This window comes from Gorilla gorilla, chromosome 17 (genome assembly GCF_029281585.2).
Source record: "Gorilla gorilla gorilla isolate KB3781 chromosome 17, NHGRI_mGorGor1-v2.1_pri, whole genome shotgun sequence".
NCBI classification, from domain to species: domain Eukaryota; kingdom Metazoa; phylum Chordata; class Mammalia; order Primates; family Hominidae; genus Gorilla; species Gorilla gorilla.
Window position 1 is genome coordinate 88465758 of NC_073241.2, and position 24976 is coordinate 88490733.

Sequence of the window (24976 nt, forward strand, 5' to 3'; positions counted from 1 at the left end):
AGGCTAACTCCCAGGTTTCTAGCTTAGAAATCTTGGTAGACAGAGGTGCCATTAATCAAGAAGAGGGATATAGGAATGAAGGAGAATAGCTGAAGATTCAGAAAGGAAGACAATGATGAATTCCATCCTGGAAATGTTGAGTTTGATGTCTTTGGGGCACCCATGAGGTGGTGTCCATACGCAGTTGGATTTACGGATTCAGGTCTCGGAAGGAAGATCTTGCCTGGAATATAGATTTGAGAATCTCCAGAATATAAGTGTAGGCTGAAGGTTATGATGGGGGAAGAAACAGTACACGAGTGTAAGCATAAGGCCCCCCCAAAACTGCCAGAATACTGACACTGAGTTATTACGGCAGCCCCAACCCAACGTCAAGAAGAGCAACTCAGTGCATCTTAGGAAAAGGCTTAGAATCCTCTAGAGTTTGTGGGAAAAAGGACTTCATTTGAGAAGGGACCACCAGTGACAGAACAATGAAGAGAATGCTCTAGTTCTCTAAATTACTTATCATGGATTAAGAAAAAAATAGTAATGACAATTCTTCCTACTGCTTTTGAGAGTCTATTTTGAGTCAGGTAGGTGCTTTTCACATATTACCTCACTTGACTCTCACAACATCCCTGTTAGGTAGTTTCATTAGCTTCATTTTATTGATGAAGATATTGACATTCAGAGAGATTACCTCACTTGCCTGAAGTGACCAGTTACTAAATGGTAGAGCTGGGATTTGCATCGAGAACCCCATCAGTAGCGCACCTTTCACTCTAAGCATGGGGTAAAAATTCATCCCTGAAATGCTTTGGGTCAATTTCATGGTGGAGAAAGCACCAGCCCAAAGACCTGGTGTCAAGTCTTGGCAGTGCCCAGGTCAGCTCTTTGTCATTGGGTGTACCCCTTACCCTCTCTGAGAGGGGCAGTTCTCAGAAAATGATTGCAAGGAGCATAGGGCAGGGGTTGACACCTAAAGTCACAATAAGGTCAGGTAAAGAGAGGGAATATGGCCAAACCAGGAGCTGAGAAAGAGGCATGCAGGGCAGTACACTTATCCCAGAGCCATCTACCCACGTCAGGAAATTCAGATTGAAGTTACTATTAGGGCAGCCTCAGGGAGGAAAAGACTGCACCAAAGAGCAGCCTTCTATGTGCCAGGGGATGGGTGGGTATTAATGTCTCCCTCCTTGTCCCCCAGCCGTGTAGAGCTGGATGGAGTGGACATCTTGATAAAAGATTCCCCACCTAGCACTGCGCCATGAGCCTTGCTTCATCACGGTGCTGGATGCAGGGCAGGGAGAGTGTACTTTCCTCGCTGTGGCCCTTGGGCTGGTGCTGGCTTCCATCTTAGTGGTGGTAGCCTGTCTCTGTTTCATGTAGTCCTCAGTGGCCTCCCTATCCTTCACATCCTACTTTCTGATGACTGTCACTGGGTTCACTGCAAATGGGTTCATGGTTTTCCAAAGGTAAAACAAACATGAGAACAGCTCAGTAGTTAGAGGACCTGATGAGTGTTAAAATGCAAGTTTACAACACGTCTCTCCGGTCAGGAAAGCACCAGGTGTATGTGAGTTACACCAAGAACAAGCTACACCTGCCATTAGAATGTCTGTAATACATGCAGAGAGATGGTAAAGACTTCAGCTATGAACCCGAATGGTGGTGATCACTGTGCTGATCATTGGTAGTAATTAATGATGATGATGATGATGATGATGTCTAACATTTAATGAGCACTATGTGTCACACACTATTCTATGTGCCTTACATATAAAAATGACTCTTCATAACCTACTCCTGTGAGGTAGGTGTAACCCCTATCACTGTAAAAAGAGGCACAGAAAGGTAAGATAACTTACTCAGGGCCGCACAGCTAGTACGTTTTAGAACCTGGATTGGTACCCAAGACTGTCTTTTGCTAGAGCTTAAGCTCTAAACCTCTCTGCTAAGCTATTATTCCAGTATACAAACTGCATGTTATGGGTTGAATTGTGTCCTCCAAGAAGACATATTCAAGTCCTAACACCTGGTACCTGTGACTGTGACCTTATTTGGATACAGGGTCTTTTATTGCAGATGTAATCAAGTTACAATGAGGTCACATTAGAGTAGGGTGGGTTCTAACAAATATGACCATTAACCTTAGAAGAGAAGAGGAAAGACACAGACACAGAGTGAAGACAGCCATGGGAAGATGGAGGCAGAGACTGGAGTTATGCTGTAGAAGCCGACGAATGCCTGGGGCTACCAGAATCTGGAAGAGGCAAGCAAAGATCCTTCCTTAGAGAATTTGGGGGAAGCAAGTCTCAGCAAAACCTCCAGAATGTCAGAAAACAAATTTCCATTGTTTTAAGCCACCTGACTTTGGCATTTTGTTATGGCAGCCCAAAGAAACAAATCCAGCGCATATCATTCACAAAAGTGGGGAAGACATCTTCACAGGGCCCATGCTCCAATGGTTCTGTGCAGGCCAATGTGGTTTATACCTCCATTTACAGGCGCTAATTCTCTCCATGACATATGCTTGCATCTAACATTTATAAAATTTACAGTCTACAAAGCATTTTTACTTATCCTACGTGTGATTGTCATAACCATCAGGGCAGATACTACCAACAGTTGAAAAACTTTTTAAAACTAGACTTTATTTTTATTATTTATTTATTTATATTTCAATAATTTTTGGGATACAGATGGTTTTTGGTTACATGAATGAGTTCTTTAGTGGTGAATTCTGAGATCTTAGTGTACTCATCACCTGAGCAGTATATGCTGTATCCAAAATGTTTAGGCATTATTTTTTTGGAGTAGTTTTAGGTTTACAGCAAAAATGAGTGGAAAGTATAGAGATATACCCATCTACTCCTGCCCCCACACATGCACAGCCTCCTCCACTATCAACTTCCCCTGCCAGAGTAGTACATTTGTTACAATTGGTGAATCTACACTGACACATCCTTATCACCCAAAGTCCACGGTTTACATCAGGGTTCACTTTGGGGTTGTACAGTCTATGTTTTGACAAATATATAATGATATGTACTCATCATTATAGTATCATACTCTCCCCCCTACCACTGGCAACCACTGATCATTTTACTGTCTCCATAGTCTTGCCTCTAGAGTTCACAGGAAGGAGTACTTCACTGGGGAAGAGGCCACCAGTGACAATACAAATGAAGTGAACACTCTAGTTCTCTTAATTACTTATGTCCTGGATTAAGAAAAAAATATTAATAGTAGCCATAATTCCTCCTGCTGGTTCTGAGAGTCTATTTTGAGTCAGGTGGGAGGTTTTTTTTTGCATATTATTAATACCTCACTTGACTCTCACAACATCCCTTGCCTTTTTCAGTATGCCATGTAGTTGGGATCATACAGTATGTAGCCATTTCAGATAGACTTCTTTCACTTAGTAATATGCTGTTAAGCTTCCCTCCTGTCTTTTCATGGCTTGATATTACATTTCTTTTTTGCACTGAATAGCATTTTATTGTCTGGATATCCTGCAGTTTATTTATCCATTCACCCACTAAAGGACATCTTGGTTACTTCCAAGTGTTGACAATTATGAATAAAGATGCTAAAAACATCCGTGTACAGGTTTTTGTGTGGACATCCGTTTTCAAGCTGGTATTTGGGTAAATACCAAGGAGTGCAATTGCTGCATCATATGGTGAGAGGATGCTTAGTTTTGGAAGAAATTGCCAAACTGTCTTCCAAAGTGGCTGTAACAAATACAGTTTTTATTTGGTGGATGAGCAAAGGGTTCATGAAGGTGAATAAATTAGTCTAAGACTGGACAATATGCAGGGACTTCTACCCAATGTCTTCCTGTGTTGCTTCTCACCCAATGCTCAACCTAAGCAGGAGCCTGGGGGCTGGGCCAAAGGTTCTGATGTGAAGATATCACACTGGGTTCTAGGTTTATTGGTCACATTTTGGACCCTTACTCTATTCCCACAAACCTGTTCCACCCACAGCTTTCCTCATTGAAGTTGAGGGGAACTCTACCCTTCTAGTTCCATAGGTTAAAAACCCTGGAGTCAGCCTCAATCTCTTTTCTTCTTTCACGCCCTATATTTATTCTTTCAAAAAATCCTGAAGACTCTTTCTTCAAAATGTATCCAGATTCTGAACCTTTAGTGCTGCCACCTTAGTTCCAGCAATTATTAGTGACAGGGTTAACTATCACCATATCTTCCTATGTACTAAGCACTGTGTCTTGCACTTACAATTTTATACATCTGATATTTGGAAGAATTTTACACAGACTAGCTTCTGGATCTGTACATTTCAAACCTTGTTTTTTCTCTCCACCCACTTATTTCCAAGGTCAAGTGCTGCAGAACACTTTCATATCAGATGCCACTTCCAGTGAGACTTCCTGCCATGGTGCCAGGTGAGTTGGCCCAGTGGATGGCAGTATTCCCAGAAGCCATTTTTTACACGAGGATGGCAGGAAAGACCATGAACCACATAAATAAATTCACTAAACTCAAACCAAATGTATCTCCAACTCGTTTCCTCCTTAGCTGGATCCCCAAAATTCTCCTTGTCCCTCCAACAGGAGGGGAAATGTAATGGAGGTGAAGTTGGAATGCAAAGAAACAGAACTCTTAACCAATAGCAATTGCAATATCTTGCTTTTGAAAGTTTTACACATTCTATGGTTAAGTTTCTCCCACACCTTGGAAAACACCTTTGCAATTGAAGGGTCCCAGAACTTACCTTTCATTAGCTTCATGGTAAGTCAGCTTCTGGTACATTTTAAATTGCAACCTGATCCTTTCCCCGAGACCTCCCCATTCAACTTATCTGCTTTTCCTGTTGTCACAGCACCTCCATCCTTTAGGTACTGTGTAAATTATCTATTATGTCTGCCTTCGGTAGAATATAAGCTTCATGAGGGCAAGAATCTTTGCTTGTTTTGTTCACTGATGTTTCTCAAGTGCCTAGAACAAGGCCAGGTGCATGGTAGGTGCTCCATAAAGATTTGTGGATAAATAAATACAATAAAGAATGCATAATGCATACACGAGTGAGTGAATGAACCAAAGGTAATCTAGGATCAGAACTGTGATGATCTAGGACTTCTAAATTTAAAACTTTGAGTTATATTCCACTCATTTCCACTTAACCTTGGTCATGTCAATGAACCTTTCTGGGCCTTTGCTTTCTCGTGTATGAAATTAGGTGGTTATGTATTCATTTAATTAATATCCATTGCAACCCAATTATGGTCAAGGCATTCAAAGATACTTCCTTGCATACAAGTGGTACCACTCAAAATGCAGAATTCAGCGGCCTCAAAAGTCCCGCCTCTTCCAAGCCCCGCCCACCGCAGTCCATCTTTAGGCCCCGCCCCGATTCGGCTCAGCCCGCCCCCAGCGTAGAGGCACCACCTTTCCTCGCTGCAGTCATCCAATAGCCAAGATACACGGCTAGGTGATTTGCGAGCGGGAGTTAGGTGTCCTCTTGGCGCCTGACCAGAGTAGGGAAATTCAGCTCCTCTTGAGTAGTCCCTTCCCCCAGTTGCCCCCCGAGGTATGCGGGGTCACTCGCTGCTCGATGTTCCCTCCGAAGGGTCAGACAAGGCTCCGGAGCCCTGTAGCTGCCCTCCCTAGGAGCCCCGGGTCTTCACTGGCCGAGATGCCTACCCCGCAGCATTCTGGGAGTGGTAGTTTTCTTCCTTCAGGTTCATTCCTGGCTGGCCAGTGCCCAAGACTAGCGAGACTACGATTCCCAGACGCCCAAGCGAGTCGCCGGTCACGTGGCCGCAAGGACGCTGGGCCGGTGGGCGGGGGCCGGCAGGTGCTCCGCAGCCGTCTGTGCCACCCAGAGCCGGCGGGCCGCTAGGTCCCCGGAGACCCTGCTATGGTACGCGCGGGCGCCGTGGGGGCTCATCTCCCCGCGTCCGGCTTGGATATCTTCGGGGACCTGAAGAAGATGAACAAGCGCCAGGTGACGGAGGAGGGTGGTGAGCGCGCCGTGGCCGGGACCCGCTGTGCTAGCGGGGAGTCGGGGCTTCCCAGGCAGGGCTCCGGCAAGGGCAGCTCCCAGTGAATGCGGCCGGGCGGCCACCCGAAGCTCCCGCGCTGGGTTCTCAGGCCCTGGGTTCTACGCCTACGTGTGGGCATGGGTGTGCACTTCCTTGCCCTGACAAGAGCACAATTAGGGGAGGGTGCAGGAAAGGGGAGAATAGAAACCCCGTGCCATGGAATGTCAAATGTGGTTGAGAATGCCACAGCCACGCTTGTGGGAGAGATGACTCGGTGAGCGACAGCTCTCTGCGCGTATTTGAAGGGCCACCCGGTGAAGAGGGAACCGATTTCTCTGTGGGGCTTCAGAGGCCTGACTGCCCGCAGGTGGAAGAGGCAGAAAGGCAGGCGAGAGGGAAGAACTTTGCTACAATGGGAGCTGTCCAGCGATGCCTCCCAAAGCAGTTTCTTCCCAGCCTGGGCAGTTGTTTTTCCCCTGACCGTGGGTCGGGACTAAATAATGCTCCTTGTGCCTAGAGAGCTCACAAGCTGTGCGCAATCATTGTGGACTCAACCAGTGTTCCCAGCGGGCTTCCAGAAGCCTCCTCTAACTTCTGAGATGGCTGCACTCTGAATATAGGAGGCAGTGTAGGGTCTTTGGGCAGCTGGGGTGGTTGAATTCCCTCTCCTTTGTGAGAGGACCTCAGAGGAAAACGTTCCTCTTGCTCTCTTTTTAGCCACTTATTGGCCATCATCACTGTCTTTGGGTCCTTATCTCTTCACTATAAGGTTAAGAGTGAGTAGGGATTGGAAAGGAAGCCCTCTCAGTCAGGAAAAATACGACTATGTAGGCTTCTAGGTAGAGAATTTGGGGGACCTGTAGGACCTGAGTATCACGGTGGATACTAATGCCACTATTGCTACTAATAAATTGTGCTAAGAAAAATGGGACCTTCCAACCAGGGAGGTTTGATTGTCTTTGAAAATGGTATTAATCCTCATTATTTTGATGGCATCCAGTTTCATTTGCTCCATCCTGTTGAGATGTGGGGTGGTGCCCATGGGAGGTCACAACTTACTCCTTTAGGCATATGTGTTTTTTTCCCTCTCACTCTCCTCCCCCTTCCCCAAGTAGAATTTCAGACTAGTGCAGTAGTGTGGGAAAGTTTGATAATTTCTATTTCATCAACCGTGTTTAGGATGTGGTAGTGTCTAGGTGTGCAAAGCTGATAACTCCTGTTTCTGGAAGATGAGTTGTAGTAGAGATTATCACCAGCTTAAAAAAGTAACTGCTAATGTCCTGAGCATTGATGCTGTTCACAAGAATCTCCTCCAGGAAGTAGAGCTTTGTTTAAAAATCTAGACTTAATGGCTGGGTTTTTAAAGTGTCTCTAAAATTGGTACTGATTACTGATGACTATAATTGCAGACTGTCAGAAAAGGCCCTCTGATGAGTGTATTGATCCCTAAACCAGTTTGCCCTTTGAAAGATCAGCGTGTTTTTGCTCTCAGCGATAAGGCCTGCCAGTAGCTGGCTGTATTGCCTGTTTTGCTAGTCTTCTAATTAAAATTCAGCAAGCTCAAATCTACTGCTTCTTGGTACTTTTTAAAAAAGCTTTGTCTTTTTTTTTTTTTTCTCTTCTTCCCTCCAAAATAGCATCTTATGACACTTTGTCAGGCCTGCATGCTCCACCAGTCTTGAAAGCAGGACCTTCTTTCTCTGCTGCCCCTGCTTACTATTAAAGCAGGACCCACATGCAAGACAAGGGCTCTTTGTTTCTGCAGTGAGGAAGAGAGGAAGAAATACAGCTACTGGCAGTGCTGCTGCTGTCAGCCAGAATATTTGATCTGAAATGTTTGCTTAAAACTCTTAGACATTGGGTGTTTCATCTTTGGTTGACAGTGACTGAGTATGGACTTAGTTCTACGCTCTGTTGTGAGCATTAAGTGCTGAGCATACAAAGTTGGTAGGCAAAGGTGAACAACAACAAAAGCACCTGTGAAACATGGTGGTTGGTTTTTTTTCCAGACCGCAGTCAGCTTGTCAGTAGTTCAATCAAAATTACTTCTCTGGATTCCAGGATTTTATGCCTAGAATCTGATTAGTAGGTTTCTTAAAGTTAAGGTGTTAAAAGTGTGATCTGTAGTTTCTTACTTTGATTTCTATATTTTTGTGTATTTGGACATTTCCTTAGCAGGTAGATGGCTTGCTCAAAGGAAGTTTTTTTGAGGAATTGATTTTGCTTTCCCTTAATGAACTTTTCAAGCATGGGAAATTATACTGGAAAATATATTCTTGGTACGAGGTCTTTACTGGATAAGTGGCAAGATTTTATAATTTGCTTTTATCGGGGTGGAGCCCGATGACTTGAAAACTTGTCTGAAAATGGCAGTCGTTGTTTAAAACCATGGTTTGGGGCTTTCCTAATCAGATCTGTAATTCATAGTGAAACAGCGGTTATTTGTCAAATCCTTTAAGTCAGGCAGAGCAGGTGGGGAGGTTTTTGAATGTAAATTCCAGTGAACAGCTTCTGCTTTAGAGTGACGTGACTTGTAAGGCTGATTTTACTTTAGAAGCAGTGTTTTGTTGTTGTTGTTTGTTCAATATTTATTGAATGAAGACATGAATGTTTTATCTCTTCTAACGGCTCACTTCTTTGCATTCTTAAGTATTTGCTTTGTGATCTTTGATTTTTTCCGTTATGCTCTTTGAGCTTATGGTGAAATGGTGTAAAGGCTTTGATTGTTTCATGGCAACTTTCTGGTAAATATTCTTCATTTGATGAGGGATAAAAGACTACATATTGGGTACAGTGTACACTGCTTCTGTGACAGCTGCACTAAAATCTTAGAAATCACCACTAAAGAACTTAATCCGTGGAACCAGAAGAAGCAGTGGTTTAACATATTATAGCCCAATACTTTGTCAATGTCTGCTTAGCACTCCAGTTTCCTTTTTCACTCTCCTGGGAATATAATGATAGTTTCATAATTTGCTATTGACACAGTAGCCAAGTCGCTTTTAAAAATGGTGTGTAGGCTGAGTGCAGTGGCTCATGCTTGTAATCCTAGCACTTTGGGAGGCTGAGGCGGGCAGATCATTTGAGGTCAGGAGTTCAAAACGAGCCTGGCCAACATGGTGAAGCCCCGTCTCTACTAAAAATATAAAAATTAGCCGGGTGTGGTGGTGCACACCTGTTATCCCAGCTACTCGGCAGGCTGAGGCAGGAGAATCACTTGAGCCCAGGAGGCGGAGGTTGTAGTGAGCAGAGATCGCACCATTGCACTCCAGTCTGGGCAACAGAGTGAGACTCCATCTCAAAAAAAAAAAAAAAAAAAGTGTGTAACTTTAATGTTGAATTATATTTATTTTCCTATTTTGATTTATTGCACCAAAATACATTAACAATTATCTTAATTCACTTATGTCCTCACTTTCAGTTGTATCCTTCATTATTGCCTCAAATTACCTATTTTTACAGTTTTAACATTAGCAAGAGACAGTTTTGAGCTCTGCTTTTCCTACCTTACATCAGTCAGAGTTTGTTTTCAGAACAGAGAATAGTTTAAAGAAGAAAAGTCAATGACTCATAATTTCGCTATCCTAAAATAGCCTCTCTTAGCGTCTTGGGGCATCTCTTTGTATTTGTTTTATCGTTTGGTGAGATCCTACTGCAGCTTACATTTTTCACTCAACATACTGTGTTTGGTCATGTCATTAAAGTTCTTTTTTATTTTCCTCCCCCAACCCAACCTGCTTTCTCCTCCACTCCCATTAAGTTCTTTATGCATTGTTTTAAATAGTGGAGTAATCCGCCATTTTCTTTTTCTTTTTTCTTTTTTTTTTTTTTTTTTGAGATGGAGTCTTGCTCTGTCACCCAGGCTGGAGTGCAGTGGTGCAATCTCAGCTCATTGCAACCTCCGCCTCCCGGGTTCAAGCGATTCTTGTGCCTCAGCCTCCCGAGTAGCTGGGATTACAGGCGCATGCACCACCATGCCTGGCTAATTTTTGCATCTTTAGTAGAGACAGGATTTTGCCATGTTGGTCAGGCTGGTCTTGAACTCCTGAGCTCAGGTTATCCGCCCACCTTGGCCTCTCAAAGTGCTGGGATTACAGGCATGAGCCACACTGCACCTGGCCCCACTTTCTACTCAGTTATTTCCATATTGTTGCTCATTTATTTCCTTTTCCACATTATTAGAATTAAGACTGTAATAAATGTCTTCGGGCCATAATTCTCAACCTGCCTTTAGTTTATACTGAATTCCTAGAAGTAGGATTATGGGCCAAGAGTAACCTCTTAATACTAATGCCAAATAGTTTCAGAATGGTTTATCAATTTGTATCCCCATCACAGTGTATTCTTGCCAGCACTAAGTGTTAGTATTAACAACAACAACAAAAAAAACCAGACACTTTAAATTTCTTAGGCAAAGGCTAGGTGTGGTGGCTTATGCCTATAGTCCCAGCACTTTGGGAGGATTGCTTGAGGCTAGTATGTTCAAGACCAGCCTGAGCAACATAAAAATACCCCATTTCTACCAAAGAAAAAAATTTAGAACTACCCAGGCATGCCAGCACATGCCTGTAGTCCAGCCACTTGGGAGGCTGAGGTGGGAGGATCCACTGAGCCCAGGAGTTTGAGGCTGTGGTGAGTTATGATTGCACCACTGCACTCTAGCCTAGGCCACAGACTGAAACCTTGTATCTTAAAAAAAATAAATAAATAAAAAGTTGCTAGAAACAAAAAAAAAAGGAAGGGGTTGCAAGGAGGGTAGAGGCAGGATTATTGGTTTGAACATTTTTTATGTTTATTTACTACTTGTATTTTCCTTTGGAAAATTATAGTTTTAAGCTTTTACCTTTTTCTGTTGGAATTTTAGTGTTTTTCTTATTGCTGATTTGTTTGCATTCACCATTAAAGATGTTTATTTTATCACTATTTATTCAACAAATTGAATACTTAACTTTTTGCCAAACCCATGTTGAATCTTGAGGATACAGCTATGAGCAAGGCTGAAATGATCCCTACTTTTGTGGAATGTAAGGTCTAATGCAAAAGACACATTAGGTAATTATATGCTTAATTATGATGCTGATGAACGATATAAAGAAATACAGGATGCAGTGAGAATATATAATAGGAAGACCTAGGCTGGCCAGAGTGGAGGTTGGCAAACCCCATTGCACCACCTGTTTTTGTAAAGTTTTATTGGCACACGGCCATGCTCTTTCTTTTACATATTGTCTATGGCTGCTTTCCCACTACATTGGCAGGGCTGAGTAGTTTCAATGAGACTATGTGACCCGTAAACATAAAATATTTACTGTCTAGCCCTTTACACAAAAATTTGCTGATTTCTGGTCTAGCCGGTCAGGGCAGGGTTCTGTTGGACACTGACATTTAAAGGTGGATGTAAAGGTGAGTGTTTGGTAAACTAAGGGGTTCAGGGAGGGAGCCTTCTGGGTAAAGGCCCTGGGGTGGAAAGAAGCATGTGAGGTGGAAGCATGGACAGATACCACCAGTGCAGCTGGGGTGAGGCGAGCTTCACAGGCTGAAGCGGGGCTGCAGGGTTATATCAGACAGGGCCTTAGAGGCCATATTGTAGTTTAGTCTTCATCCTCAGAGTAGTGGGATGCAATCAAAGGGCTTTAGGCAGGGCATAGACAACCAGGTGACCAGATGTGCATTTGAAAACCAGTACAGTCAAGCACCATATAATGATGTTTCCATCAGTGGTGGACTACATACACGATGGGGGTCCCAAAAAATTATACCATATTTTTACTGTGCCTTTTCTATGTTTAGTTACATAAATACTTACCAGTGTGTTACAGTCGCCTGTAGTATTCAATAAAGTAGCATGCTATATAGGTTTCTAGCCTAGGAGCAATAGGCTACATCGTATAGCTTAGGGGTATAGTAAGCGACACCATCTGGGTTTGTATAAGTACACTCTGTGATGTTCAAACAACAATAAAATCACCTAACAACGCATTTTTCAGAATGTGTCTGTCATGAAGTGGCACATGACCGCCCTGAGTGTAGCACAGAGAATGGATCAGAAGAGGTGTGCATGGGCATTAGGAGACCTGTCATGAGGCTTCACAGCAGCCTGATGGGCCCCGTTGGTGATATGATGAGAGTGGCGGCAGTGGGAATAGAGAGACCTGGACAAACTCCAGATCTGTTTGGAAAGCCAGAATATATAGAATGAATGGGTAGGGGGTGGCTCCAAACAGCAGGGTGATAATAATGTCATTTACTGAGAGAAGGATCCCTAATACTGAAAGCTTTTGGAGAAGGTAAGTTTAATTTTGACATGTTGAGGATGGGGTATCTTTAAAGACATCTAAGTGGAAACGTCAGGTAGGCAGTTGGAAGTCTCTGAATTGGGAGTAGTTAGCCTGATGGGACCAATGCCAGCATTCAGGTAGAGGAGGAGGTTCAGGTAGAGGAGGAGCAACTGGCAGGAAGACAAGAAAGTGGTGAGAAGTGGATGGCATGCCATCCTGGAAGGCAGGGGCCGAGGGTTTGAAGAAATGATCATGTGTGTTGAGAGCTGCTGGAAGGTCAGGTAAGGTGAGGGCCGACAGTTATCCTTTGGACTTAGTGAGCCTGTGACTGACTGTGTAGGTTGAAGACTGAATATAGATGGTGAAGAAGGGGAGCAACTTGGGGTAGACACTGTTTTGAGAAGAGCTGTGAAGGAGAAGAGAGTGTGAAAGCTGGAGGAGGATGTGAGGTGGAGGAAGGGTTTGCGATGGGAGAGTCTTTAGCTGATGGGAGGAGGAGGTATAGAGCCGTGATTCAACTTTCACTGCACCTCAGAATCACCCCACCCCTCCCAGTGATCCAGCTGGTCTGGGATGGACTTTCCAGGGCTTCCCTGATGATTCTGAGGTGCAGCCAAGGTTGAGAACCAATGGTATAGAGCAGTGGTTCTCAGCTGTGATTCCCACTCCAGCAGCTTTCGTGTCACCTGGGAATGTGTCTGAAGTGCAGTCCTCAGGCATTGCCAGCTGATCCTAGTGCACGCTGATGCTTGCGCTGCTGCTTGCGCTGCTGCTGTAAAGAACTGTCCATACACTGAGAAGTCAGAACCACGTAGAACCACCTGGCAAGTCTCCATTTGGACTTCCTGAGTGTCTTTCACTCCGACTTTTCCAGGCCTTGTGTATTTTAAACTGTATTTAAACTGTGTTTAAAACTGTATTTTAAGTTGTACTCAATGCTCAAAAAGAGTTCATACCACCACATTCCATCTCAGTTAATATTAAATTTGGATAGTTGAGGAAAATGATGTTGCCCAGAGCCACGTGATCCAGGTCCTCACTCCAAACTCAATTCAAAAGTATGTTCTGGAAAGCTGGTAGGGAGCTAAGGTGGGATCTAACCTGTCTAACATCACTGCCTCCAAAACACTAAAACTATATTAATAGCAAGGAGAGTTTAGAAGTTATCAGTTACTCCAGGATACGCCCGGGAAAGGAAACAAGATCAGCCAAATACTAGAAGCTGGAAAACAGATGGAAGAATGGGAACTGGCACAGCCAGAGAAAGCCAGGATGTGAGCGGCACTGGGGGAGGCTGTGGCTCTTCAGGTTTGTGAGGCAGAGAGAGTCCTCAGAGACCCAGGAATTGGTGTCCCCAGAACTGAAGGTGAAGGGGAGGTAGGGCTGAAATAAGTTTGATTGGGTAGAAAAGCAGAGAAGCAGTGAGACCCCTCGCTCTCCTTGTCTTCCACCCAGAGGCCTCACCCTCCTCAGCAGAGGTCTGGGAGTTCATTCCCTGGAGAGGGGAACAGAAATCTCTGGAGGAAAAGCTGCCAGGCCTGGTGGGGGTTGTGGCTCCCACCCTATAAGTGACTGTGCACACTGCATGCTGAGGGTATAAAAGCAGAAGTGAGGGGTGAAGGACCTCAGGTGTACACAGAACACGGTCCTCAGGTGTACACAGAAGTGAGCACAGATGCCAGGAGAATAGGCACCTGGGGCCCGGTGGAAGGGGGTCATTGAACCAGAGACCCACGTGGGGATAGAGCCATTTTGGTTCTAGGGTGTGTTGCTGAGAGTGAGTGGTCCCAGTGGAGGGAAGATCTTTGGAGATGTGGATAGGGGCCCAGGAATTGAGACAGCACAGTGTTGATGGACCACCCACCTGCCTCTGCAAATCACCCCAACAACCGCAGGGTTGTGAAGAGGAAGATTGAGGCAGGTACCAAAGTAAGGAGCCTCCCTGGAGGGTGGTGCTGGCAATGCCGTGAGGGGCTTTGATTTTGAGTGGTGCTAGCCACAGCAGCGTTAGTCCCTGTTGCGCCTGGAAGGAAGGCGGATGTTTGGTCTGACAGGTCAGCTCCAGCCTGACAGGGTGTTGGCACATGGGCAGGTGTTGTTTTCTCCTTTAGTCACCAGGAGTTGGCAGGTGCAGCAGGCAGCTGTCAGCAAGGAAGAGCCTGTGCTTCAGCCCATGCCATGCTGCAGGGAGCGAGGCAAGCCCGGTGGGTCTAAACGCAGCGGTCTGAGGTAGATCGGGTGGGCTTTCACCTCCTTCTCAGAGCTGATGTAACTAGTGCTTATGCATCAACTCGTGTGACCCTCCCACCTGTGCTCTTTTTTTTTTTTGAGACGGAGTCTCGCTCTGTCACCCAGGCTGCAGTGCAGTCGTGCAGTCGCGGCTCACTGCAAGCTCTGCCTCCCGGGTTCACGCCATTCTCCTGCCTCAGCCTCCCAAGTAGCTGGGACTACAGGCGCCCACCACCACGCCCGGCTAATTTTCTTTTGTATTTTTTAGTAGAGACGGGGTTTCACCGGTAGCCAGAATGGTCTTGATCCCCTAACCTTGTGATCCACCCGCCTCGGCCTCCCAAAGTGCTGCGATTACAGGCGTGAGCCACTGTGCCCAGCCCCACCTGTGCTCTTAACCAAATATTTGTTATTTACCTTTTAAAACATTTATGAAAAATTTAAACCTCCAGGTGTTTAGAGTTTCTGTTCACTGGTTTTAAAATGTCATTTTTAGAGCAGGATGGCCTCATTGCCAAGCACTATAGGACTCCAAAGCTTCCATTTGAGGCTAAAGGTAGTTCTAGGTGAATCCACAGTGTGTGGATCTGGGTTAGACCTGTGCTCCCCATGCTGCGCTGTGTCTGGGGCTGGTCTGCATTGGGAGGCTCTGGTGGCAGGCCTTGAGTAGTGGAACTTTCTAGGGTATAAGGTGCTGGGAAATCCCAAAGAGGTGATTAGGGCCTCCTTGAGGCTTTAACAAGACAAACCTCACAGATTGCTCTTTTTTTCCTCCCTTCTCTCTCACTTAAGGAGAGATGATATTTGCAAGTCTCTTTCCAGGGACAGAAGTTGAAATACTGCAGAATTTTGTACCTTGTGTTAGTTTCCTGTCCTAAAATCGTGTCTTTGAAAAAGTTTGATAACTGCATCTCCAGCTTCACAGGTTGGTGGATCTTCTGCTATTGGTTTTCATCGTGGTTTCCTCTTTTTCATTCCAGCTCTATTACCAGGTTTTAAACTTCGCCATGATCGTGTCTTCTGCACTCATGATATGGAAAGGCTTGATCGTGCTCACGGGCAGTGAGAGCCCCATCGTGGTGGTGCTGAGGTAGGTCCCCCAGGCTGGCCTCCAGCCTCCAGCCTCCATCACAAGGCTGCCTTGGGCCTGAGGAGCGGGGCAGCCTTAAGTGAAAACCTGCGTGACAGCTAAAATTCAAGATTTTAATTGGATAAATTATTAGTCTTTATTGATATCTATTTTGAAAATGTTTCATTTTTTTTCTGGCTTTTGAAAAATCTCATCTTTCTTGGTAGACATTTTAGAGCTTTAACCATGTTGATGCTCATGTACCTAATCCATTTCAAATGACAATTTAATAATATGTGGTATTCCTGCATTATTTCTATACAAATTGATTTTTAAACATAACTAAAAATGTTACTTCATTCTCTTTGTACCAAACAGGCAGAGAGAGCCTGTATCCCCAGTGCGTAGCATTGTGTGGAGTATTTTTTTCAAGCTTCTTCAGTAATACTGGTGTATTGATGGCTACTATCTTCTTGAGACTATGATGCTTATAAAAGTACAGCATGTTTATTTTAGAAAAGTTAACATTAGAGTTAACTTCACACAGCCATAAAGCCATCCAAGGGGAAAAACTTAACATCAATTTGAAATCAAATGGCCGTGTTTGGGAACTGATAGGTGCTTCAAGACGCTGTCTATCCAGTGTGTCTTAGGTCATCAAATCTGTTGTTTTCAAGGTGGCATGGTAGGCTATGGCAGTAACTTGGGCAGAGTCACAGCCTACCAGTGCAGGAGTTGAGGCTAGAACACAGGGCTCTTAGCTCCCAAACCAGTGCCCTTTCCCTCCACCAGGCCTTGCCACCACCTCGTGGGGCCATAGCCATGATCCATGCCTCACCAGGCTGCCCTCATGTGGTTGGCTAAGGGGCACACTTCTAGAGATCACGTTTTCATGAATTTAGAAGCCTGAGGACAGCCTAGCTCACAGCAGAGCTGGGGGACCTCCGACCCACTCGTGTTCACACTGTGCTTTGGGGACGCCCCTGGGGTTGGGGTGGGTAGATTAGGAGTGGGGAGAAGGGAAGCACACTCATGGATTCAGGAAGCCTTAGCCTTGCTTCACATGCAACAGCACCACCTTCATGTGTTTTATGTGGTTATACTTCCTGGTAAGATTTCATGTGAAGGAAGGATTTTAAGGCTTTTTTTTTTTTTTTTAAAGAAGAAGGAATTTAAAACCTCAAATTTAGATGGACCCTCTCCCTTAACAGATAGGAAACCTGAGGCCCAATGAGGCCAAGCCTCAAGCATCTCCCAGTAACTTTTGGCAGAGCCAACATTAGATCTGAAATTTCCTGGCCCTCCTCAAATCTCACAGACACACTTGCACACACAAGGTAGTGTGAAATTGCTGCACTTAGGGACTTTTTTTTTTTTTTTAAAGCATCCTTTGTAATGTTAAAGCAATTTGGTTTGTCAACATAAACCAATGACATCCCTAAGGGATGTGTGGTTTTTGGGGGAATCTGGCCCATGAGGAAAGCAAGTAGACATTGATATTAGTGAAACATTGAAAAGAACTCCTCTCCTGATAGGACATGATAATGACCCTTGATGTCCAACTTCAGGACACCTGTGGCTTCTGCAGTCTGTGCAGGGATCTTTTCCTAGCTGCAGTTCCCTTAACTGTTACTTTTCTATCAACATCTTCCCACTGTATCTTCAGGAATTTTGTTGAAGGAGTAAAGATGAAGCCACAGATGAAATTACCTTAAGCATTTTAGCTTTTTTTTTTTTTAACGCTGAAACAATTATGTTTTGTTTTCAGAGAAGACAAAATAGAATTTCATATTGTGGGGAGGAAAAACTCAATTGTTTTGACTGTGATGTTTTCTCTTAAGTCAGTTGTATTTCTAGCCCTTTTCCCCCATCATTCAGATTGGCTGATTTTGAATGCTTCATCCATGTCCATACTTAGTGGCACTGGTTTCACTTAAACGTAAACCTATCAGAAGGTACTTAGTGACAGGCTGCATTTCTCCCTGCCACCTTCTGCACCTGCTGAGATGTTCAAGGTGGGCCAGGCTGGAGGGGAAGGAGGGCCAGCTTCCCGAACTCCTGTTGGGAGCCATGGTTTTCTTTGTTTCCACTAGAGCACCACGGAGCTTCAGTGGTTCATTCTCCTCAGGTTCTTCCTGCTCAGCAGCCATTACTCATCCTTGGTTGCACAGCCCCCGTCAAGCTGTATTTCTAGGTCTTATTTTCTCACGTATTAAAACAAAGCATGAGCAAATATATATAATGAATTTTTAAAATTTCAGCTTCCAGCATATCGCAATTTACTTTGAATCCACCAAAGATTTTGGCACAGGTTTAAATCGGTATCATGTGGAATTATTTATTGACTTCCACAATAACCCAGTCAATGTTTATTAGAATTGGGCTTTTGTAGAATATGGTGGAAAAGATGCTGGTGCAGGAGGCGAAAGACTTGGGTTCTAGTTTTGTCCCAGCACTCAGTTTGGCATCAGGGCGGGTCCTGCTCCCCAAGTGCATTCATGTGTTCCTCATTTCTTAAGTAAGTATTGCAGTATCCTAAGTGCTGGGGGTCTGCTCTAAAGTGAAGGGATTGCCCTAGATGATTAACTAGCTGTCAGCCTGCAGTTCTGGAGGAAAACACTACTATATTTGTAGATGCAGGACTTTTTTTAAAGCTAAAAATTGGTAGCTTTTACTTCAGAGTTGACAATTATCCTGGTTTCTTTTCTACCTGATACAAACTGCAGAGGGTCCTGTCAGTGCTCATGACATGTTAATCTCAGTAGAAGTCATTTCCTTTCGCACATGTTACCACCTTGAGCAGTTAAGAAGGAAGCCACATTGGCTCGTTTTATAGCTCCTGAGACCTACTTGACTATTGAGTTTCACCTCTGACATGTCTATTCTGATCGCCTTTTGGACACAGGGTAATGCTGATACTGACTTTGTGCTTCTTTCCAGTGGCAGTATGGAACCGGCCTTTCACAGAGGAGACCTCCTGTTCCTCACAAATTTCCGGGAAGACCCAATCAGAGCTGGTGAAATAGTTGTTTTTAAAGTTGAAGGACGAGACATTCCAATAGTTCACAGAGTAATCAAAGTTCATGAAAAGTAAAGAGGCTTTATTTCTTTTTGGTTTTGTTTTGTAAATTTTTGGTAGATTCATGGCTAATTAGAAACTAGTAAAAGCACTGGATTATGTTCTGAGTTCTGCCATTGACTCACTGGGTGACTTTGGACCAAATGCTTAACTCTTCCTGTAGGATGGGAGTTGTAGTAGTTAAACCCATAGTAACTCACAAAGTGATTATGAGAATTAAATGAACTAATGTTTACTAAAGCAATTCAGAAACTTAAATTGCTGCACAAATATAAGGTATGATGTATTATGACATGTTAGTTATTTGAAGGAGCTCAAAGAAAATCAAGTCACATTGCAACAGAGGATGGTTTTAATATGAAAATTATTTTCTGAAATGCAAAAAAAGCTAGCTGTTTTTCTATGTCACTTTGGCCAAAGCGGCATTTTCAGCAGTAATATTAGTCCTGGATGGATAAAAATTCATTTTCCAACTCATCTCATGATTTGGTCATTGCATATTCTGCATTACTTTTCCACCGCCCCATCCCCTACTCCCCAAACAGCCTTGCTGTTAATACCAGCTGTGACTTACTTATGAAGACCCTTTTCTGGAACCAGAAACATTTACTTCTTGCTCAAATATATAAAGTTACCATGAGAGAGTACTTCACATGATTAGTAAAAATGTTACATTTCATATACTTGGTTATTCGTTTACCTTTATGCAGCTTAGTGTGGATTTTTATCTGTGTAAGTCATAGAATTAAATTTAGGTATGCATAGGTATGTTTTTAAATAATGGAGCATTTCTCACTGTGTATGTGTGTGTGTGTGTTTGAGTTTGAGAGAGAGCGGTAACTACTTGTACATATCTGGTATTAGATTCCCATTCCATTCACTGCTTCTTTTTTTGGGATGGAGTCTCACTCTGTCACCTGGGCTGGAGTGCCATGGTGCGATCTCTGCTCACTGCAACTTCCGCCTCCCGGGTTCAAGTGATTCTTCTGCCCCAGCCTCTCGAGTAGCTGGGACTACAAGCATGCACCATCATGCCTGGCTAATTTTTTTTTTTTTTTTTGAGGCTCTGTCTCCTAGGCTGGAGTGCAATGGCATGATCTCAGCTCACTGCAGCCTCCACCTTCTGGGTTCAAGCAATTCTCCTCCCTCAGCGTCTCAAGTAGCTGGAATTACAGGCATGTGCCACCACACCCGGCTAATTGTTGTATTTTTAGTAGAGATGGGGTTTCACCATGTTGGCCAGGCTGATCTCGAACTCCTGACCTCAGGTGATCCATCCGCCTTGGCCTCCCAAAGTGCTAGGATTACAGGTGTGAGCAACTGTGCCCGGCCCATTTACTGCTTCTTCACAGGTGTACCCCACAGATATTGATACTTATTCACTTCACATGACTCTAAACATGAGAACAGTCCAGTTTCAACCTGTGGTGATACACTGGTCCTGCACTAACGGTTACTTGATGCCTACCTGTTAGATTCCTGAGGAAGAAGCATCCTCAGTCATGATGTGACAGTACTCGCACTGACTTACAATTAATTTCTAAAGATGATCAATTGTTCCAAGTTGAGGAAATGTTGATTATTTGCTCTAATTTGCATGAATTATGAGAGACTGTCAGGATTTTTATCCCGATTTCCTTTATAACCGTGGCTGCAAATCAGCTTGCTCTTTTTGATATGGTTTCAAATCTTTGGGGGCTTTTGGCATTTTATCTCATTATAATAGTGCATTCTTTTTTCATCTGTCTTACTGAAAGAAGACCCTCTTTACAGCTCCATGATACTACAATATTATGTTTCTAGAGTCAAGGCTATCTGAGTACCAGTTTAGAATGCTTAAAATGAGTCCCACATGTCTCTTTAACACACTGGTGTTATGCCATTTGTGATTCTTGTTTCCTTGCAAATTTGACTTTATACTACTATGGTCAGTGGTGAAGGAAATAATGCAGTAACAAATTCTGCATTTGGCAAGGAAAAGGAAATCTGAGGACAGCCTAGAGCACACTTGGATTTAAATTACTTTGTGCTCAAATCTGTGTGATCTAGGATCAAGTTTATATCTAGAGTGAAGAGGAATATCATCCATGTTAACAAATTGGTCTATGAGGCTGGGCACGGTGGCTTATGCCTGTAATCCCAGCACTTTGGGAGGCCAAGGCGGGTGGATCACTTGAGGTCAGGAGTTCTAGACCAGCCTGGCCAACATGGTGAAACCCCGTCTCTACTAAAAATACAAAAATTACCTCGGTGTGGTGGCTCACACCTGTAATCCCAGCTACTCAGAGACTGAGGCAGGATAATCGCTTGAACCTGGGAGGCAGAGGTTGCAGTGAGCTGAGATCGCACCAAGGCACTCCAGCTTGGGTGACAGAGCAAGACTCCATCTCAAACAAACAAACAAACAAACAAACAAAAAACCAAATTGTTCCATGAGGCCTAAGAATGAAAACCGTTCAAGTCCAACACAGGTTGTTAAACCAGCTACATGTCCTGACTTCTGACCTATTCTGACTTGAGGTGAATGAAATGAGTCTGGAAAAGCTCCTTGTCAGCAGCGTTTTTGTGTGTTATGAATCTGGACTTGAAAGAATTGCACAGTGGTGATTCACATGATTTTGCCCACTGATGAATGACACTAATACACTTGTTTACAGGTTAAAAAATGTCAGGTCCTAGTTTATTCGTCATTCCCAGAAGCCATGTGGTAAGAAGGAATTCTTCATTGTGTGCTGTGCTGGAAGCAGATTGTTGCCCTTGTGCTTGGTCATGCTTTTTGTTGTCAAGGATACTTGAGTGTTTTGGAATTTAAGTCTACAAAACTGTCATTAGATTTGTGCTTCAGTTGAATGGTTGTCTTAAGCAGTCATCTTAGACTAAAGGAAGGTCAGGTTATCTTTGACTGTTTTTCTAAATGCTCCTGTCTGACAGTAAAGTCTTGAGTAAACTAATATTTTTGTTAATGATGCTGTGCTGAAAATAATTTTTGAGAGGACATTATTTTGCTTTCCAGAGATAATGGAGACATCAAATTTCTGACTAAAGGAGATAATAATGAAGTTGATGATAGAGGCTTGTACAAAGAAGGCCAGAACTGGCTGGAAAAGAAGGACGTGGTGGGAAGAGCAAGAGGGTGAGGATTCACCTTTAAGTTATACAGAAGGTTATGAAAAACACTTAGAAATGAAGAAATTAAATCAATAGGCTAATGAGTCGTTAATTACAAATATGACATATCAGGAGAGTTTTAAGCAGTTCTAGTTTATCCTGTGAAGACTAAATACAACTTAGAAATTCCTAAAGACCTAAAATCTAAAACTGAACCCAATTATATTATCTATATGATGGGTTCATATCTGTTTCAAAATAAATCCAGCCAGGTGCAGTGGCTCACACCTGTAATCCCAGCACGTTTGGGAGGTTGAGGCAGGAGGATCACTTGAGCCCAGGAGTTCCAGACCAGCCTGAGTAACATAGGGATACCCCATCTCTATTAATAAAAATTTAAAAAAATTTGTTCTAAAAAAAGAAGAAATATAAATCCTCACTGAGAGATTAGTTATTTGTGGATTTTAAATAACCATTACAAGAAAGTCTCCCAGAGATAACCACTGTTTAACATTTCAGGGAATGCTGTAGGTACTCTCTGGGCTGGTACAGATGTGTGTTATGCATATATATAATTTTACTTAGAATTTGATTATTTTTCACCCAACAGGAAGTTGGAAATAGCTTTTCGTGTCAAATCTACATCTGTATCTTTTTAAGTGGCTACAAGCTGTTTTATTGCGAATAATTATTTATTTAACCAATCCCCTTTTGGTGGACACTTAGATTATTTCCTATTTTTCGCAACTAAAAACATTCCTGTGATAACATCTTTTAGTATTCATCTTTGTATAGTTGTCCAGCAATGAGTTCTGCTTCTGATTGACATAACAGAGAATGTGTCCTCATTAAAAACCAAAAAAGGGAATTCTTCCCCTCTCTTGGCAACCCTTTTTATGTTTAACAGCCATTAGAAATTTTTTTTATCTTACCTAAATCTCACTAGCTTTTTAAGGCTGGAGAGACTGGCTCCCATTTTGTCAGATTTAGTGTTATTAGTCAGATTGTGGCTTACAGCTTCTTCCTACTCCTTTAACCATTTTTCTTTGTTGCATTTTCACTTGAATATCTCCGGGGGGACCAGGAGGGCTTCCAGTTAGTCCATCCTGTCTTTCCAGACACTCTGGTGAAAGGCTTTGGATAAGAGAGAGGATGGAACTACTGATTTATAAAAGACTGGAGGGTACCTATGGGTGTGTTACCTTGTTTCCCATGAGCAGAGATGATTGAGACCTGGGTCCATCTGATTACATATTGCTGTTAATTTTGTGAGTATAATCATTGGCTGGTTTATGCACTGAACCTCCTTGCTCTGGGATCATAATCCTATTTGAGTATAAGTTATGGTATTCACATTTGTATTTGCTACCCAATACATTTATTTGTTATATCTGACAAGCACTGGGAAATGAAAATAATTATTTGCATTACAAACTCATTATTCATGTACTTTGAAAGCTTTATCTAACAGCAGTTTTTATATGGGCTATCTGAATCTTATCTTCTAAATAAAAACTAGATTTGTGAAAGTTGCCTATTCTTTTTGTACAAGCGGCTTAACTGTTTTAATTGTAGCAAGTGAAGACAACCAGCATCACTATCTCAACCCAAGTGCCTACTTAGAAAACTTGTCCTGGCTGCCAGTGCTGATGCTCCTTACTAATAAAGCTGTTTGAGACAGGGCTGAATACATCCTTACAGCCCCGGTCAGTGGCATTCCCTCGTACAATTCATTTCTTAAGACTGATTTATAGTGTTTTCAGATGTTGCCATCATCATGTTATAAGCAGCTTTTATATCTCTTGCTTTTTATCCCACAATTTAGGTTTTTACCATATGTTGGTATGGTCACCATAATAATGAATGACTATCCAAAATTCAAGGTAGGAATTTATGTGTGTCTATATTTATTTACTTCATTAAATATTGGAGCTTTTACTTGTGCAACTGTAAACGGGCAGTCTTCTTAAAACATGCTGCCATTAATAGGCCTGCAGAATATCTGTAGTTAACCAGAAATTAATGTAGTCATTTAAAACAGCAACACTTAAATTATTTAAAATAGCTACTTTCCCCTTGTATGTTCAGTGTTCTAAAATGGCATTTATCTAATTGTTGCTTTTTATTATGGAAATTTTCATACACACACAAAAGTAGTACCATAAACCAGTAATGCTTACCTCTCAACTTCAACAAAAATGGTATCTCTCTCTCTCTCTCTCTAAATATATATATACACATATATGTATATATATACACACACATATATGTATACATATGTGTATATATATATATTTTTTGGACGGAATCTGGCTCTATTGCCCAGGCTGGAGTGCAGTGGCACAATTTCGGCTCACCACAACCTCCGCCTCCCAGGTTCAGGTGATTCTCCTGCCTCAGCCTCCCTAGTGGCTGGGATTACAGGTGCCCGCCACCACGCCCAGCTCATTTCTGTATTTTTAGTAGAGACGGGGTTTTGCCATGTTGGACAGCCTGGTCTCGAACTCCTGACCTCAGGTGATCTGCCCGCCTTGGCTTCCCAAAGTGCTGGGATTACAGGCGTGTATCCATATTTTTTTAAAAAATCACTTGACAAACAATGGGAAACCTGTGTAGGAGTAAGCACTGCATTTGCTGTGTTTGTTCATTGTCTGATCTTTAGTCCATCAGTATATTTTTGGGTTTTTGACCATAATGTAGCATTGAACAGCTCATTTAGAGAACAAGCCATGGGGGGAAGAGGTAATCTTTTGATTCTGTCCTCAGCGCAGTATTTAATGGACTTCATCTGAATACATTTACAGACCAAATTTCTTTGTAGACCTCACAGTGATTTTCCATTGTGTTTTCTTTCCAGTATGCTCTTTTGGCTGTAATGGGTGCATATGTGTTACTAAAACGTGAATCCTAAAATGAGAAGCAGTTCCTGGGACCAGATTGAAATGAATTCTGTTGAAAAAGAGAAAAACTAATATATTTGAGATGTTCCATTTTCTGTATAAAAGGGAACAGTGTGGAGATGTTTTTGTCTTGTCCAAATAAAAGATTCACCAGTAAAGATGGTTTTCTTTTGTGGACTCTGATTTGAATGTGCTCAATCTCTCTGCCAATTGTGGGAGACTCTACACTGAGTCTGAGGGTCTGCACAACTTCAAGAACCAGGCAGGCTATTTAGGGCCTGGCTGCTAGTGGGGCAAGGCATGGTCCACATGTATAGTTGT

General features: G+C 43.0%; 1 protein-coding gene across 1 annotated transcript; it reads left to right on the forward strand.

Moving 5' to 3' along the window:
* Positions 1-5400: 5400 nt before the first annotated feature.
* Positions 5401-24813, forward strand: SEC11C (SEC11 homolog C, signal peptidase complex subunit). Its single transcript, XM_004059476.5, has 6 exons — positions 5401-5955; positions 15480-15589; positions 18509-18658; positions 21661-21780; positions 23581-23638; positions 24613-24813. Exons 1-6 carry the CDS (start codon positions 5869-5871, stop codon positions 24664-24666), a joined length of 579 nt encoding a protein of 192 aa, XP_004059524.1. The 5' UTR covers positions 5401-5868; the 3' UTR covers positions 24667-24813.
* The last annotated feature ends 163 nt before the right edge of the window (positions 24814-24976 follow it).

Excerpts from the sequence above, each read along its gene's own strand:
- SEC11C (XM_004059476.5), top strand. The coding sequence starts at position 5,869 with ATGGTACGCGCGGGCGCCGTGGGGGCTCATCTCCCCGCGTCCGGCTTG. Across the intron at positions 15,590-18,508 it reads CCCATCGTGGTGGTGCTGAG|TGGCAGTATGGAACCGGCCT; the intron begins GTAGGTCCCCCA and ends GCTTCTTTCCAG. Across the intron at positions 18,659-21,660 it reads GTAATCAAAGTTCATGAAAA|AGATAATGGAGACATCAAAT; the intron begins GTAAAGAGGCTT and ends TTTGCTTTCCAG.